Source organism: Oryctolagus cuniculus, unplaced genomic scaffold, assembly GCF_964237555.1.
Source record: "Oryctolagus cuniculus unplaced genomic scaffold, mOryCun1.1 SCAFFOLD_177, whole genome shotgun sequence".
NCBI classification, from domain to species: Eukaryota; Metazoa; Chordata; class Mammalia; order Lagomorpha; family Leporidae; genus Oryctolagus; species Oryctolagus cuniculus.
In genome coordinates this window covers 1-17,075 of record NW_027208313.1, presented here as the reverse complement: position 1 = coordinate 17,075, position 17,075 = coordinate 1, and the positions used below count along the sequence as shown (strand labels likewise).

The 17,075-nt window shown below is 42.9% G+C and overlaps 1 protein-coding gene across 1 annotated transcript; it reads left to right on the top strand.

Moving 5' to 3' along the window:
• The first annotated feature begins 114 nt into the window (after positions 1-114).
• Positions 115-2,215, top strand: LOC138848202 (leucine-rich repeat-containing protein 37A3-like). The gene has a single exon (XM_070067801.1). The coding sequence runs from the start codon at positions 223-225 to the stop codon at positions 2,086-2,088; it is 1,866 nt and encodes a 621-aa protein (XP_069923902.1). The 5' UTR covers positions 115-222; the 3' UTR covers positions 2,089-2,215.
• The last annotated feature ends 14,860 nt before the right edge of the window (positions 2,216-17,075 follow it).

The window sequence follows — 17,075 nt, the reverse complement described above, 5'->3', positions numbered from 1 at the left end:
CCAGAAGAAATACTCAGAACTCAGCATTTAAGGATGTCTAAAACCAAACCAAAACATGTGGATATTGACCTTACCAGAACCCTAAAGCCCACTCCAGAAGTTTATCTTTACTGGAGTCAGCAGGAAGGACCTGCCCAGCCTACAGTTCCCACCAAGCAAGTTGAATTTTCTCCAACCCAGCTTGGGCCTCCTCTTGCCAAGCCTCCAGCACTGCCTGAAAAGATGGAACTTTCTCCAGCTGAGCCTCTAGAGCCCCTCAAGAATGCAGAACAAGCTCCAGTGCAAAATGTAGCCCCAGCCAAGCCACAAGACTTCCCTGACACTCAATCATCTGTAACCCAGCAGGAGCTTCAAACTCAGCAACCAAACCTGACCAAAGTCACAGGTCAACCTTTGGATGTGGAACTCACCATAACTACACAACCTGGAATGGAAGGCGGACTTTCTCCAATCATGCAGGAGGCCCCAGTTCAGCTTCCAGGGCCATCTAAGGAAGGTATAGCTCAACCCCCAGGATATCAGGGGGTGACAGTTCCAACACCAGCTCAGGATCAAGCTCCGTTTCCAAAATCACCCCGCATCACATTTCAACCTTTTGATCTGGCACTTACAATAACTCCACAGCCCATTACAGAGGCTGAACTTGCCACAAATGTGCAGGAGACTCCACCTAAAGAATCTGTAGCTCAGCCACCAGTGCCTCATGAGGGTCAAAATCAACCTCCACTATCACCCAGTGTCACAAATCAACCTTTAGACCTGGCACTTACCATTACTACAGAACCTACTACAGAGGCTGAGCATCCTGCAGACCTGAGCAAGACTACAGCTCCATCTCCAAACCTGACTCCAGTCACAACTCAACATCTGGACCTGGGACTTACCATAACTCCAGAAACCAGCAGTATGGTGACTGAACCCTCTACAGACATGCAGGAGACCTCCAGTCAACCTCCCATGGAGGGTGTAACCCAATCTCCAATACATCAAGAGGTGACAGTTCCAACACTGGGTCATAATCAAGCTCAATATCCAACATTGCCTCACATCACAGTTCAGCCTTTGGACACAGTGCTTACCATAAATGCAAAGCGTACCAGGAAGGCTGAACATTCTACAGCCCTGAAGAAGACTAAAGTACCTCCCGTGCTCCATGAGGGGGTACTTTCACAACCAGACCAGGTTCAGGCTCAGCATCCAACCCTGACAGAAGTCACAGTTCAACCTTTTGATGTAGAACTTACCCTAACTCCAGAATCCATTGTGGAGGGTGAACCACTCCCAACCATGCAGGAGACTTCAGGGCAGCCTCCAGGGCCACATAATGAAGTGGTCTATCAGCCTCCAGTTTATTATGAGATGGTAGTTCCAAAACCAAGTCAAGATCAAACTCCGCATCCAATGACACCCAGTGGCACAGCTGAACCTTCGAAGTTAGAGTCAACCATAACTCAGGTACCCACTACACAGGATGAACATTCTACAGCCTCCAAGTCTATATCTCCTCCTCCTTATCCAATGTACCCTGAGGTGACATTTTCACCTCCAGTCCAGATTCAGACTCAGTATACAAACCTGCCTCAAGTCACAGTCAAGCCTCTGGACCTGGAAATTACCCAAACTCCACAACGTACTACAGAGGCTACACCTTCTACTACCATGCAAATGACCCTAACTCAGTCTACAGAGCCACTAAAGGAGCTCGTAACTCAGTCCCCAGGGGACAATGAGATGACAGTTCCAACAGCAGGTCAGCATCAAGCTCAGCACCCAACATCACCCAGTGTCATAGCTCAGCCTTCCAAGATGGAGCTAACCATAACTCTGGTACCCACTGCAAAAGCTGGCCATTCTCCATCCCTGAAGAAGACTACAGATCTACATCCAGGCCAGGTTCAGACTCAGCACTCAACCCTAACTGAAGTCACAGATCAACCCCTGAATGCAGCTGCCACCATAAATGTCTGTGAGCTCTGCACCTGCAAAGATGAGACACTTTCATGCACTGGCCTCAGCCCAGTGCAGAAGCTTCACAGAGTTCCTGTACCAGAGCCCAACAGCTACAATGGCACCTTCAGCATATTGTAAGAATCTCCCTTCCTCATGGTTCCCTACAGCCTGCCTGTCTCAGCAGCTTTTACCCAAGATCTTCTGAGCCCTCCTCAAGTCCCCACCTTATGTTGACTCTGTGTGTGTGTATGTGTGTGTTTTGGCAGACAGAGTAGGACAGTGAGAGACAGAGAGAAAGGTCTTCCTTTTTCCGTTGGTTCACCCCCAAGTGGCCACTTTGCTTGTGAGCTTTCCTGATCCTCCTTCTCTTATTCTCTTCTGTCTCTTCTACAGTCTCATGTGATTGCCCTTACTGCTTTTCCTGATTCATTATTTATTGACATTCACCATGTTATTACCTCATTGCTTTAATCCCACTCTTCAACACAGCCCTCATCCCGACTTATTAGAGATGATACAACAGATTTAAGGATAGATTCTGGAGCCAGGTTGCCTGGCTTTGAACACAGGTCTCCCAGTGATTAGCTTTGTGACTTTGGACAAGTTATTTAGCTTGGATTCAATATCCTCATCTGTAAAGCTGGCTTAAATAACTGTGTGATGGATTGTAACAGAAAATAAAAATGCGTGACTCCACAGTCTTTCCCTGGATGACAGCGAGAATGATGGTGGTCTATAAGGCAGAAGCACAGCAGTCAGAAAGAAGAGCCCGTTAGTGGGAGATGTGTTCAGTGTTAGGCACTTTTTATTGATGAGCATAAAGTAACCCGAGAGGACATATCCACCAGGCAGGTGAGCATACAGGTATCTGTTTTATTGCTGCTCCTGCTTCCAGGAAAATGTGTACCTAAAACAAATAGGTTCATTGTTGCTGAGGAGTGAGGACAGAGTTAAAGCTAAGCACTCACAGCAATTCAAAGTTGAAGCTAAATATAAGTCATTTAACAGCTTCTTGTAAACAAGTATCGATTATGAGCACCTTTCCACTTTTTAAAAAGTGCACAGAATGTAGGATAAAATGTGAAAGTATGAACCCCCACACACCCTCATCATCCCCTGGTCCTCACTCTATTACCTGTAACCCAGGTGTGCGTCTTTCCTTCCAACCTCCTCTCTTTTTTTTTTTCCTATGGAGGTAATGCTTGGCTCCTGGCTCAGTGATCGGCACTTTTACCCTATGCTGTATTCCAAAAGGCTTTCCACATCAGCACTTTAGTCCCTCTGATTTTAAATTGTCTGTATCCATTCAGTACTTGGAAAGATTTCAGCAGAGGGCGCTTGGCCAAAGCACTAGTATACCTGCATAGGTTTTCATTATTCTTATGGTGACAATACATTTTGCCCATTTTTTCTTGAATAATTTATCCTTTTCTCACTGATTTATAGAAGTCAGTGTAGACACCTGAGTTATTTTGGTGAAAATACTTAATATTCAAAGTGATTGACTGTCTTTACTGTCAAAGAGACTGGACAGAGACGAAGTTAAGCTTCTGAGAGGATGCTTCATTGTTTATGTCAGTGGCCCCTCATTATTTATTGAGTGAGCAAACTGGGAAGCAGAGAGCTATGGAACATAAAAGCACTGGTATTTATTAGAAAGCTGATAATATTTCTGTATTTCAATACTCCCCCATGAGGGTGCCATGATTTTTTTCCTCATTCTGTTCATTCTTTTCCAACCCATTCAAGGATGTGAACTGTGTTCCTTTACAGAAATTTCCAAGGAAACTCGATTTCTTTCATTGATGAAAATGTATGGAAAGCATACCGCTGGGCTGAGACACTGTGAGTACACGCTCCCAAACATGAATACACAAAACTAACTGCATTGTAAGAGCTTTCTTGTTCTACTATTTTGAGGTCAGTATGTCAGAAAAAGTATTCCCTCTCCATGTCACAATCAACATCTGTTGATTATAATTCTATGGTTGTTTTAACAAGGCACAGAATTTGAAATAAGAAACTACTTCTATTTATTTGCATTTTATCAGTAATACCATTACATTCTTAGTAGATAAAAAGTGATAGGGATAGTGAAGACCTTCATTGTGTCCTAACTCCCTACCTATGAGGTAATAATTACTGCTCTGAGTTTGGCATATATCCTTCCAAAAAATTACCTACAAACATATTTACATAGAGCATAATAGTTGTGTTGTGTGGTTTCTTTCTTTTTTTAACCTAAATAGTAACATCCTGCAACTTGGTTCTTTCACTTCATGGTTTCTTCTGGATTTCTTTCCCTCCTAGTACTCAGTCAGTTACCCTATTCATTTAACTCCTGCATGATATTCTATAGTATGGATGGCCATTTCACAGTTTACTTAATAATCCCTCTATTGATGGATTTTCGATTATGTCCACTTCTCATGTATTGCTGCAAGGAAAATCCTTGTGCACACTTGTGAACATGGACAAGCATTTTGCAAAATAGAAGTCTAGAAAGAAAATGGGGCAGCTAGCATTGCGGCATAGTGGGAAAAGCCTCCACCAGCCATGCCAGCATCCCATATGGGCGCTGGTTTGAGTCCTGGCTGCTCCACTTCTGATCCAGATCTCTGATATGGCCTGGGAAAGCAGTGGAAGATGGCCCAAGTGCTTGGGACCCCGCACCCATGTGGGAGACCTTGAAGAAGCTCCTGGCTCCTGGCTCCTGGCTTCAGATCAGCACAGCTCTGGCCATTGTGGCCAACTGGGGAGTGAGCCAGTGGATTGAAGACCTCTCTCTCTCTCTCTGCCTCTCTCTCTCTCTCTCTCTGCCTCTCCTTCTCTCTGTGTGTAACTTGACTTTCAAATAAATAAATAAATCTCAAAAAAAAAAAGAGAATGAAAATGGATGAAGACTACGGAAATAGGAAATTTTAATTGCCCTCAGAAAAGCTGTGCACACTTACTTACACTCCAGCTAACAGAATATAAGAACATTCATTTCCCTTCATCCTTTTTAAAAAGATGTATTTGTTTACTTGAACTATGGGAGTGGGGGGAGGGGGAGATGGAGCGAGAGCAAATGAGAGAGTGAGAGAAAGAGAGAATCTTCCATCCACTGCTTTATTCCCCAAATGCCCAAAACAGCCATGGCTGGGCCAGGCCAAAGCTAAGATCTAATACTTGATTCTGGGTCTCCCACAGGGATGACGAGGAATCAAGCACTTGGGCCATCATCTGCTGCCTCCTAGGTGCACTAGCAGGCATCTGGCTCAGAAGCAGAGGGCCCAAGACTTTAACCAGGCTCTCCAATATGGAATTTACGCTTCTCAAGTGACGGCTTAGCCTGCTATGCCCCAACACTGACTCTTCCCTTCACCTTTTCACCTCGGGATGCTCTTTGTCTTTTTGCTAATGTGACTGGCAAATAAAAGGGTTCCCAGCTGAATCTGGATTTCTCTGATTACTCATAAATTTAAATGTCTTTATATACTTATTGAACATCTATGTTTCGTTGAGGTTTTGTCCACTGTCCATTTGTTGAATTATCTTTTCCTTACTGATTTTTGAAAGGAATCAGTTTAGACTCCCAATTTGGGGGGAGAATACTTAACATTCAAAGTAATTAACTAAAAATAAAAATCTATCATGTCACCTAGGCCAGTGAACTAGAAATTTTGAAGTGCTGAGTGTAACATAATAAAAAAAAGGAATTAATTGACATTTTTCACGACAGTTTGCGTGTTATATCACTGGGACAACTTGTACAGACATCATAAATTATTTCTGAATACAAACAAGACATATAACAGACAAAGGAGAAGGGTTATGATCACTTTAAGATAAATTTTCCCAGGGCCTGTGCAGTGCTGCAGTAGTGCAGTGGGCTAAGCTGCTACTTGCGGCGCTGGTATCCTGTACGGGCACCAGTTCTAGTCCCAGCTGCTCCACTTTAAATCCAACTCTCTGCTATGGCCTGAGAATGCAGTAGAGGATGGCCCAAGCACTTAGGTCTGTGCACCCATGTAGGAGACCCCAAAGAGGCTCATGGATCCTGGCTCCTGGCTTCCAATTGGCCCAGCTACAGCCATTGCAGCCATTTGGGGAGTGAACCAGTGGAGAGAAGACCTTTCTGTCTCTCCTTCTCTCCATCTGTAATTATAACTCTGAAACAAATAAATAAAATCTTTTTTAAAAAAGATAAAAGTTTCCCCTTAGCCTACTATCTCATTTCTGATGGGAAAATGCTAGAATCAGGCAGTTGTGACTTTTAATTTATGATGTTTCTTAAATACAATACACGCAGTTTGTATATATTTTGGTTATGCTTCATTTAAAGATGTCCCAAACTTGTAAGAAAAATCAAAGTCAGGGCTGGCACTGTGGCATAGTAGGTAAAGCCACCACCCACAGTGCCAGCATCCCATATGGGTGCCGGTTCGAGTCTCAGCTGCTCCACTTCCGATCCAGCTCTTTGCTATGGCCTGGGAAAGCAGTGGAAGATGGCCCAAGTCCTTGGGCCCCTGCACCCACATGGGAAGACCTGGAGGAAGCTCCTGGCTCCTCATTAGCACAGCTCCAGCCTTTGTGGCCAATTGGGGAGTGAACCAGCGGATGGAAGACCTTCCTCTCCCCTCTCCCCTCTCCCTTCTCCCCTCTCCTTCTCTCTGTGTGTAACTCTGACTTTCAAATAAATAAATAAATCTTTGGAAAAAGGAAAAATCAGAGTCATCTGACACAAAAGTAAATAACACTAGTTTCCTCTGAAGAGTGAAGACGGGAGTTGGAAAGGCTAAGGGATAAAGGGAAGGGGAAGAAAATTTAATTTTTCTTATTTGAGAGGCAAAGGCAGCATGCTATCATACACTGTTCACTCCCCAGATGCCTGTAGTGGTGAGACTGGGTCAGTCAAACTCAGGAACCTCAAACTCAGTCTTGTTCTCCTACATAGATGGCAGGGATTTAAATACTCAGCCATCATTACTGCCTCCCTGGTCAACCTTAACTTGTAGCCCCGGCATACCTCAAACATGGGGCTTCGGTAGTAGGGCTTGGGGAAAAAACAGAAGGAAATGGCAGTTCTGCCAATCTTGGTGCGTCCCAGTGTTAGGTTCTAACAGGGACATTGTGACCTACAGAGCAGACATTACATTTATGATTTGGTGGGAAGGACGGATAGGTGTATAGAGATGGACAAAAAAGGGAGAGTGGGAAAAATGGTTTAAATTAAAATACAACAGACATTGCCACCCTAGAAGTAAATTAGAATCTGGGTATTTAAACAGCACCATTACCAAAGTTTCCTCTACATACAGAGTTAGTCCTATGAAGCAAACAGCTGCAGTTGTCATTTTGATTCAGAAGTACCTCTTTCATTTTCCAGAATCCTCAGTGAAAATGACTTGACTGAATTACATAAGGACTCATTTGAAGGCCTGCTGTCCCTCCAACACTTGTAAGTCAGTTAATCATACTTATTTATGAGATTTTAGTTACATTATCTAGAAAACAAATATGGGTCCCAGCTGGATAATCTCCAAGGTTTCTTCTGGAAGTCTACACTGTAGGGTCTCATATCTCTAACATGGAATACCTACTATGTGCTTTGTGGTTTTTTTTTTTTTTGACAGGCAGAGTGGACAGTGAGAGAGAGAGAGAGAGACAGAGAGCAAGGTCTTCCTTTGCCATTGGTTCACCCTCCAATGGCCGCCGCGGCCAGTGCGCTGCGGCCGGAGCACCGCGCTGATCCGATGGCAGGAGCCAGGTGCTTCTCCTGGTCTCCCATGGGGTGCAGGGCTCAAGTAGCTGGGCCATCCTCCACTGCACTCCCTGGCCACAGCAGAGATGGCCTGGAGGAGGGGCAACCAGGACAGAATCCGGCGCCCAGGCCAGGACTAGAACCCGGTGTGCCGGCGCCGCAAGGCGGAGGATTAGCCTAGTGAGCCGCGGATTATATTTGTATTTAATTTACAAGCAATGGATGAAATTGGATCCAAGGTCTGTCTTCATACAGGTCCTAAGTTAAGAATGAGTTTTATATTTATAAAGGACTGTAAAGAGAAACAAAGAAACAAGAAAATACAACAGAGACAATATGTGGCCGACCAAGTCTCAAACATTTATCATCTGGCCTTTACAAACAAGGTTTGAACAAGTTGGTTTAATACAACAAAGGGAAGAAAACATAAACCAACAACATTAATTTGAATGCCATCAACTGAAAGTTGTTAGATGATCTAATCTTGAATAAGTTAACCTTTAGCCATTAAGTGACTTGCTAAACAGGTAAATTATATAAACAATATTATCAAGAATACTAAGCTACCAAGAGAACAGATTTGGCATTAATGATTTCCATTAAGGAACTATTATACCCATGTTGGAAATAGATAATTAAAACAATAGCTACATAGTATTGGGAAGTGTACATCATTAATCCTTATTAGGCTAATTACTGGGCCTCTTCAGCAAATAGATTCTTGTCTCAAAAGTACAAGGCTTAAGGAACATAGCATGTGATACTCACAACACTCCTTTGAATGATGATCAGAACTTCTAGGCCATACGGGGACAACCACATCTGCATGGTTCCTCTTGAGCACCTTTCCCATCTGGGCTCCGGAACCTTGCAAACATGGTTTGGAGAAAAACAAATGAGACTACTGCTGGTAGAATAGGCCCTTCATTGTTTCTGCTGGAAAATCCTTTGTAGCCTAATTAGTTTATGCTAGTGTATGTATTCACTTCATTTTCAAAATGCCAATCAATTGTCTAAAGCTGAAAGAGAAAGCCAAACACTTTGCCTAGTACTGGAGACACATAAATGAGTAAGACAGGATCCCACCTTCCCAAGAGCTCACAATCTTGCAGGGGAAACAAATACACAAGCTCAAACCAATACCCAATAAGCACTATGTAGCTGACAGAGTGCTGCAGAGGGACCAGGGAATAATAAAACCACACTGCTTTTTAAAAATTCACTTTTCCTTCTTCTACCTACTCAACCATTCCTTCATTTAATAAACACCTGAGTCTATTTCCATGAGTCAGTTTTAAACATAGTGGGCAATGTAGATGAGCAAGGCCAAATCCATGCTTTCAAGAAGTTTATGCTCTGGGGAAATGGAAGGCACAAGTAACGATATCAAAAGAAATGGATATAGAGTCCAGACGAGGGAGAAGACTTTGGGCTGGGTCAGGGACGATGGAACCAGGGAGCAATGCCAGTTGAACAGGACTTCCAAGGGGGCAGTGGGCATCATCAGACGTCTTGGAGAGAATATCGTGGGAGAAAGGGAAAACATGGAAGCTTCTGAGGCACAGAGATGCAGGGAAAGCTGGAGGGTGAAGCCAGGTCTTCCAGGCCTTTGAATGCTGAGCAAGAGTCACCACGGGGAACCATGCTGTCACAGCAGTGCTCTAAAACAGACTTGAGCTTGCACCACAGTTACCTGGGGCTCTGAACCCTACCCCCACAGTAACTGCCTGAGTCGGTCTAGAACAGGGCTGAGAATCTGCCTCTTCTGTAAGCACCTAGTGATGTTGGCCTCGGAGAGTCACTTAGGGCAAGTCCCACTGGTGACTGCGTGTGGGACAGGTGAGAGAAGGAGATTCTAGAGATGGAGCCACCAACAGATGAGTTGCAGGTGAAAAGTGAGGGTCAAATTGTAATCAGTGGAAGTAAGAGTCCTCTACCACCAAGAGTGTTTTCAAGTGGGAATCCAGTGTCGTGCTGTTTTCTGACGGTTCTATCATGGCTTTCATGGACTATCAAGCAACAAGCAACAAATAAATTTCCTTTAGTATGACAGAAAGTGTAATTCTGAATCAGTTCAAAATAATGAATTAATTAGAGAACCAATTTCATTTCAAATGATTCAAAAGGGCATCTTTTTTTCTGGTATTGAATGAAGTTAGAAAACTAGGACTAAACCAGGAAAGATGTGAAAATGTGAGTATTCTTTGGAATATTAGACATCAAAAATGGAGATGACAGCTTTGCTCCTTGTTTCAAATGGATGAAGACTATGAAAGTTCATCTAATCAATTCTGCACTCAGGAAAGTTTACCACCACAATCTATCAAGATCTATAGTTGTGTATGTCATTGATGAAGGTTCTAACAGTGAGACTATTAGGAGAGGTTGTAAGAAGGGGTAGTATCTCCAGAGGGTCAAATACAAGTCCAAAGCTTTACAGTTTAGGTAAAAACTGCATATCCAACATTATCAAATGCAAATTTTATTATCCCCACTGACTATATAGGTAATAGCTAACCAAGGCAATGTTTTCCTTTTCCTAGAGATTTATCCTGCAATAAAATAGAGTTTATCGAAAGACGTGCATTTGAGTCACTCCCTTTTTTGCAGTCTATGTAAGTTACAATTTCATCACATTTGGAATTTTAATAAATCTTCACTGTTCACCTTGAAATAGGGTTAAGATTCTACTTTACATTTGTAGTAGAAGGTTGCTAAAATTCTGTAACAGGTCCTTTTCCTCTCTAGCAAAAATACTATCAGGTACAAAAGTCAGAGTGAATCCCACAGAGCAGGGCTTCTCAGCCAACATGATTTTGCATTCAGGTAACAGCTTGCAGCCCTGCACGTGCTGCTGACACTGCGTGAGCTAAGCCCAGCCTGCTGTTAAGCCACTTACTATGTACAGGACAAACCTCCACAAGAAAAGCATTATCGAGTCCAAAATGTCAATAGCATTCAAGTTGTGCAACTCTGTTCCAGAGAAGTAAAGATCACACAGTACAAGTATGTCATGTAATATGAAAATAATATGATGAAATTTAATGTAAATGTGCAAGTATAATTCAGAAACCAAATCTTCCAGTACCAGTAAATTCTTTAGTGTGTAGATAAAATGTGGAAGTATTGTTTCATCTATAAAAATTAGAATCACTCCTGAAAGAAGAGTATTCTGAAAATATTTCTTTTTTTCTTCTTCATTCTCTTTCACTCGTGTCTTTTTTTGTAGAAATCTTGGTTGCAATTTACTGACAGAACTGAGCTTTGGGACATTTCAGGCGTGGCATGGAATGCAGTTTTTGCACAATGTGTAAGTGCAATAGATGATGAATACATATTTAAAAACCATTTGTGTATAAAAATGGTATATAGTTATGCTTATCTGGGTATTAAGCCCTGTATATAAACTCTGCAAAGAAGGTCTTCATTTCCATTTTTTTTTTCCAAAAATCTAACACAAAGTACTCTGGGAGAAAAAGGTTCTGGTGCTTTCTCAGGGTTACCTGCTTTTAAATCCTAATGCAAAAATAATTCCTGGGACCCAGCCAAAGGGCACATCTCTCCCCATCACCCACCCAGATCATAAGCTTTTTCCAAAATGTATTTAGCTCTCAATTTATAATTTATAAATTATCTGTGGATACTAATAACTTTTGAAATAGGAAGAAGTGGCATATATGTTAAACTGTAGTGTTAAAAAAATAAGAAAATACACTGCTCTAGCCTAATCCCACATATTTTGTCCTGACTAAGCTGCAACAGAAAGTGAGTTTTATTCACTTTCAACTCAACAATTCTGTGATGTTCAATGGCCCAAGGGAATTTTAGATTCAAGATACAGATTCTCCACTAAACCTGATGTTGAAAGACTATCCACCTGTTCTGTGGTTCAGAATCCCAGCCAAACACAATTCATTCTGGTTATGAGGGAAGGTTTTAGGATGTGTTGGGGATGGACCAACAGTGCCTGCAGATCTTGAGGAAGAACACTGAGAGTCTGTTTTTACTTCACCCACACACCGGGAGCTGGTTCCTGGAGCCCCAACACCAAGTGGTTTTGGTAGCATCAGTAAAAATGGCCTCAACATATATCATTCCATTAGAATCCCTCCTAAGGGGCCGAGTTCCAGTACAGTTTTCTGTAGACAACACAGGGAGAAAATCTGTGGAATCACAGTGGATGAAAAGTAATGAATTCATTTAAGAACATTCACTGAGTGCCAGGCCCACCGAGTGCCAGGTGCTGTATTAAGTGCTGGGGGTACAAACTGGAGCAGGACAGAAGCTTTGTCTCCAGAGACTTTCATGCCAGCAGGGGGAAGTTGGACATTGATGGGAAAATGAGTGACAGCCATGCTAGCATCTGTGCAGCAAGGCCAGAGAGATGAGCTGAAAAAGTAGGAGCAGAGCTAGGGATGGCGCACAGTGCACGAGGCACCAGTTCATTTATCTCAAGTTTCTGTGTCCATCTTAAGCCAAAGAAAAAAAGCATTTGCTTCATGGTGATGCAAAAACCAGAGCTAGCTGGTATTGGAAACTAATCCTCTTATCATGCGATCTGAACATATCTAACTCATGGTTGCTTCAAAAATTGGCACAATGGCTGTAATACACCAAGTGTGTGTTGGGAGCGGGTCTCCTTTATTTGGGGACATATTCTTTTATTAGACAAATCTGCTTCAAGGAAACTTTTGCTATCCCCGTTGCCCCAGGAAGACACCAGTGATCTTATGACCAAAGATGAGGGTTTTTAAAGTGAAAACAATGCTGTTCACTGCATTACAGAGTCCAGAAAAGAGTGCCAGCTGAGCTGGATTCATCATGAACTGGAGCCTAAGCTTCAAGGCTTTACGCTTGCACGTGCCCCTTCCAAGGTCCTGGGAGGGGCTGGAGCAATTTTTATATTCATAATTCTGCATGTTTCATTATAAGGGATTCCCCAAATTAGGTTAGGCTCATGCTCAGCAAAATCTGCATTCACCCTTACTTTGCATGTACTACATGCAGCCCAGTAAACATTCTTCTGAATGAAGTCTCTGTGTAAAACAGCAGTGTGGTAGGATCAATCTATTGTGAATATGAAATCTACCTCAAAGACATGCCAAGAGCTTACCAGTGACATAACATTCTTTGAATAGTAATACTCATCAAATCTTTCAGTGAAATCAGAAATGAAATATATTATGGAAAATCAGCAGTAATTGATAATTCTAAACATTAAGTATACTTTATTTCTTCTGCTTCATTCATTTATGTCGCTCCCCCTCTTCGTGGAGGAACGACACAGGACCCTGCGTTGTTCTTTCGTCTGCTCGGCCCTCCCCAGGTTTGCTGCTGGTTCTTCCCGGGTTGGCTACCGTCCCTTCCACCTCCGTGGAAGGGCATTTCCCCCTGCCGCTTTCCCCACTTCTGCGGGGGAGCGGCACACCGCCGGCCGGCTCTCTCGGGGGCTGCACAGGTGTTCCTTCAGATAGATGTTCCTGGTGCATGTTGTCTCTCTCCTCCTTTATAGTCCTCTTCCACCAATCCCAACTCTGCTACCCACACGCCGAGTACGCTGCTCTCCTCCAATCAGGAGCAGCTCCTGCAGCTTGTCAAGTTGGTGAAAGGCAGCTGGGTAGAAGCTGTTTGCTCCTCTCCCAGCGCCATATTGTGGGAGAGCAGATGCATAGAATAAGTCTTAATTCCAGTAACTTAGTCTAGTCCGAGTTGCTCCCAGTTGCTCCCCACACATGTACATTAAGTCTTAACTCATTGGCTTCTTTCTAAAAATTGTTTTAGTCACTTCATTGGTCCTCACAAAACAAGTTTCATAGTTTAGTAGTGGAAGGACTCTAGAGTGTAGAGAGGGGCTCCCTTATCCAGACAGAGCACATCCACATGCTCACTCGTCTGTTACTCACAAGCACTGTGGGTGACTAGGAGGAGAGTCCAGGCTTTCTCCCTCCTCAGATATTCGCCCCACTGTTGACACTGTAGGTGAGCTGGGTGTGGTCGTACACTGAAGGTCAGCCATGGGCATAGCCTCCTTCAGGCAAGCTGTGGATACACCTGCATTTGCACACTGCTGGCACAGTCCTCCCTCTGTGGTGTGTCCTGGAATCCAAACAGCATCTCCCCAAACTCAGAGAGAGGCATAAACCTTACAGATGAAGAGAACAACTCAGGTCTGCCCTTTGGGGGTGTTTTGTAAGGGTTCACAAGTTTTCACATTGTCACTTCCTGCAACTATTACACTTTTCTTCTCATAATCTTTTCATCTGCACCATATTCTCATCTGTGTAGCAAGAGGTCTTCTTTTCTCTTAAGGTAATTCTTCCTCTGCACCGTATGCTTCTCTTAAAGTATTCTCTTCATTGGCTTTAGGGTTTTTTTGTTCTTTTACTTTTTTCTTTAAGATTTATTCATTTATTTGAAAGTCAGAGACACGGCTGGTGCTGTGGCACAGCAGATTAAAGCCCTGGCCTGAAGCGCCAGCATCCCATATAGGTGCCGGTTTGAGACCTGGATGCTCCACTTCCAATCCAGCTCTCTGCTATGGCCTGGGAAAGCAGTGGAAGATGGCCCAAGATTCTGACAGCTCACTGGGATGCACTTTGGAGGAGCTCAGCTTCATTCTGCATGCTCATCTCCATTCATTTTCTTTTTTCTTTTTTTTTTTTTACAGCCAGAGTGGACAGTGAGAGAGAGAGACAGAGAGAAAGGTCTTCCTTTGCCGTTGGTTCACCCTCCAATGGCCGCCACGGCCAGCGCGCTGTGGCCGGCGCACTGCGCTGATCCGGTGGCAGGAGCCAGGAGCCAGGTGCTTTTCCTGGTCTCTCATGGGGTGCAGGGCCCAAGCACCTGGGCCATCCTCCACTGCACTCCCTGGCCACAGCAGAGAGCTGGCCTGGAAGAGGGGCAACCGGGACAGAATCCGGCGCCCCGACCGGGACTAGAACCCGGTGTGCCGGCGCCGCTAGGTGGAGGATTAGCCTAGTGAGCCATGGCGCCGGCCCTCATCTCCATTCATTTTCATTCTCTCTCTCTCTCTCTCTCTCTCTCTCTCTCTCCCCCCCTCCCTCCCTCCTTCCCTCCCTCTGTCCCTCTGTCCCTCTGTCCCTCTCCCTCACTCTCTCTGATACTGGGCATACAGGCTATTTTTTTTTTGGAGAGTTTGAGGTTTTTTTGTTGTTGTTGCTCATTTTACACATACTTCTCTTTTCTTATTATAATTCCTGATTTGGTTCAAATGTAGACAAAATAACTTAGACAAAGTTCAAACATTATCCAACATTCACATGGTTACATATGACTGTGAGTATGCAAGTAATACATCTCATAATTTTAAAAAATTTTGAGAAGCAACAAATTAAAAATAAAATTAATCCACAATCCAAAAACCTAAACCCAAATATTGCTAAGACATCAGTCTATTCCTAAAGCAGATGTTTCTTTTTTTTAACTTTTATTTAATAAATATACATTTCCAATGTACAACTTCTGGATTATAGTGGCTTTTTCCCCCCATAACCTCCCTCCCACCTGCAGTCATCCCATCTCCCATTCCCTTTCTCATCCCATTCTTCATCAAGATTCATTCTCAATTATCTTTATATACAGAAGATCAACTTAGTATATACTAAGTAAAGATTTCAGCAGTTCGCACCCACACAGAAACACAAAGTATAAAGTATTGTTTGAGTACTAGTTATACCATTAATTCACATAGTACCACACATTAAGGACAGAGATCCTACATGGGGAGTAAGTGCACAGTGACTCCTGTTGTTGATTTAACAATTGACACTCTTATTTATGACGTCAGTTATCACCCGAGGCTCTTGTCATAAGCTGCCAAGCCTATTTTTAAGGCTACCACTGAGCTTGCCAGGGAGGAACTGTCTAGGGCAAGTTAAATACACGAAACCCACACAAATCTCACTATTCTTAGAGAAAGTCAGCCAATTTTCTTGAGTAAATGCCCCACAGGTGGCTGCAAGCCTTTGGTTAAATTTCCAGAATTATCAAAAACTTGATTCTGACCACTTTTACCATTTTGTTGTTCCCTTTATGAAGGGATAAATTTTCAGATGTTCTCACTCCACTGTTTACATAGGTTTCCACTGATGTCACCTACAACATGCTTTTAAATCTCTAGTCTCAATGACTCTGAGCTAAATATCTAATCGTGGGATAAGATTAGGGAAAAGGAATAAAAAGAGAAACTAATTTTCATGAGCGCTATCCTGAGAAGGTTGATGAAATTTTCAAAGTACTTCTATATTTAGTCATCTCAAGCTTCAGATTAAAGTGACAAATATTTGGACCCTTTTCTGCACACATATTAGACACAGTCTGGGGCAGGACTGAGCTCCAGCTCCAGCTTTGCTTCTTACAAGTGCAGTGACCTACAACAAGTTGCACAACCTCTGTGACTCAGCACAATATATATCACAATAGGCTACTGGGGTACAATACCTATCACAGAGGTTATTGGGAACATCCAGTGTTGAATGCTGAACACAGATGCTTGGCAGCCCAATCAATATCATCTGTAAGAATTATTATTTTCACAGTCTGTAACAGTACAGTACGTTTTTGAGTAGAGTTAAACTAAAGGCAGTTTTTTTTTTACCTGTTTTTGTTTTTGTTTGCTTGCTTTAAAAACTTTAAAAATCTATTACAGCATTTAGGAATGAAATTTCCCACAACACGAATTTATTCATTGTATTGGTATGGAAACAAAATGTGATTTCTTTACTCAACAAATATTTATTAACCATGCAGTAAATTTCAGGCACTATGCCACACACAGGCATAACAAAGACAATAACATATGTTCCCTGCCCTCAAGGGGCTAACAGGCCAGGAGACTGACAGGCCAACAAGCAACGTAACAAAGACTGTGATGTGATGTGATGTGATGCAATGTGACGTGATGTTATGTGATGATCAGTGTGATGTGATGTGACGTGATGATGTGATGTGATGTGATGTGATGTGATGTGATGTGATGTGACGTGATGATGTGGTGTGATGTGATGTGATGTGATGTGATGTGATGATGTGTGATGCGAAATGAGAACACCAGTGGAAGAACGTGACAAGAGTATGGCTTTGACGTGGGTTCTTTTTCCATCAACTAAATGAATTAAGTCATGGCTTGTTTAAAATTTCTAAAGATGAAAGGCAAGCACCTTGAATTATGGAGAACACAGGATTAGTGTTTCCTACACAAAAAAGGGCTTCCCTATCAGTGTGGTCACTTCTATACATCTTTCTTTTTTTTTTTTTTTTTTTTTTTTTTTTTTTTTGACAGGCAGAGTGGACAGTGAGAGAGAGAGACAGAGAGAGAAAGGTCTTCCTTTGCCGTTGGTTCACCCTCCAATGGCCGCCG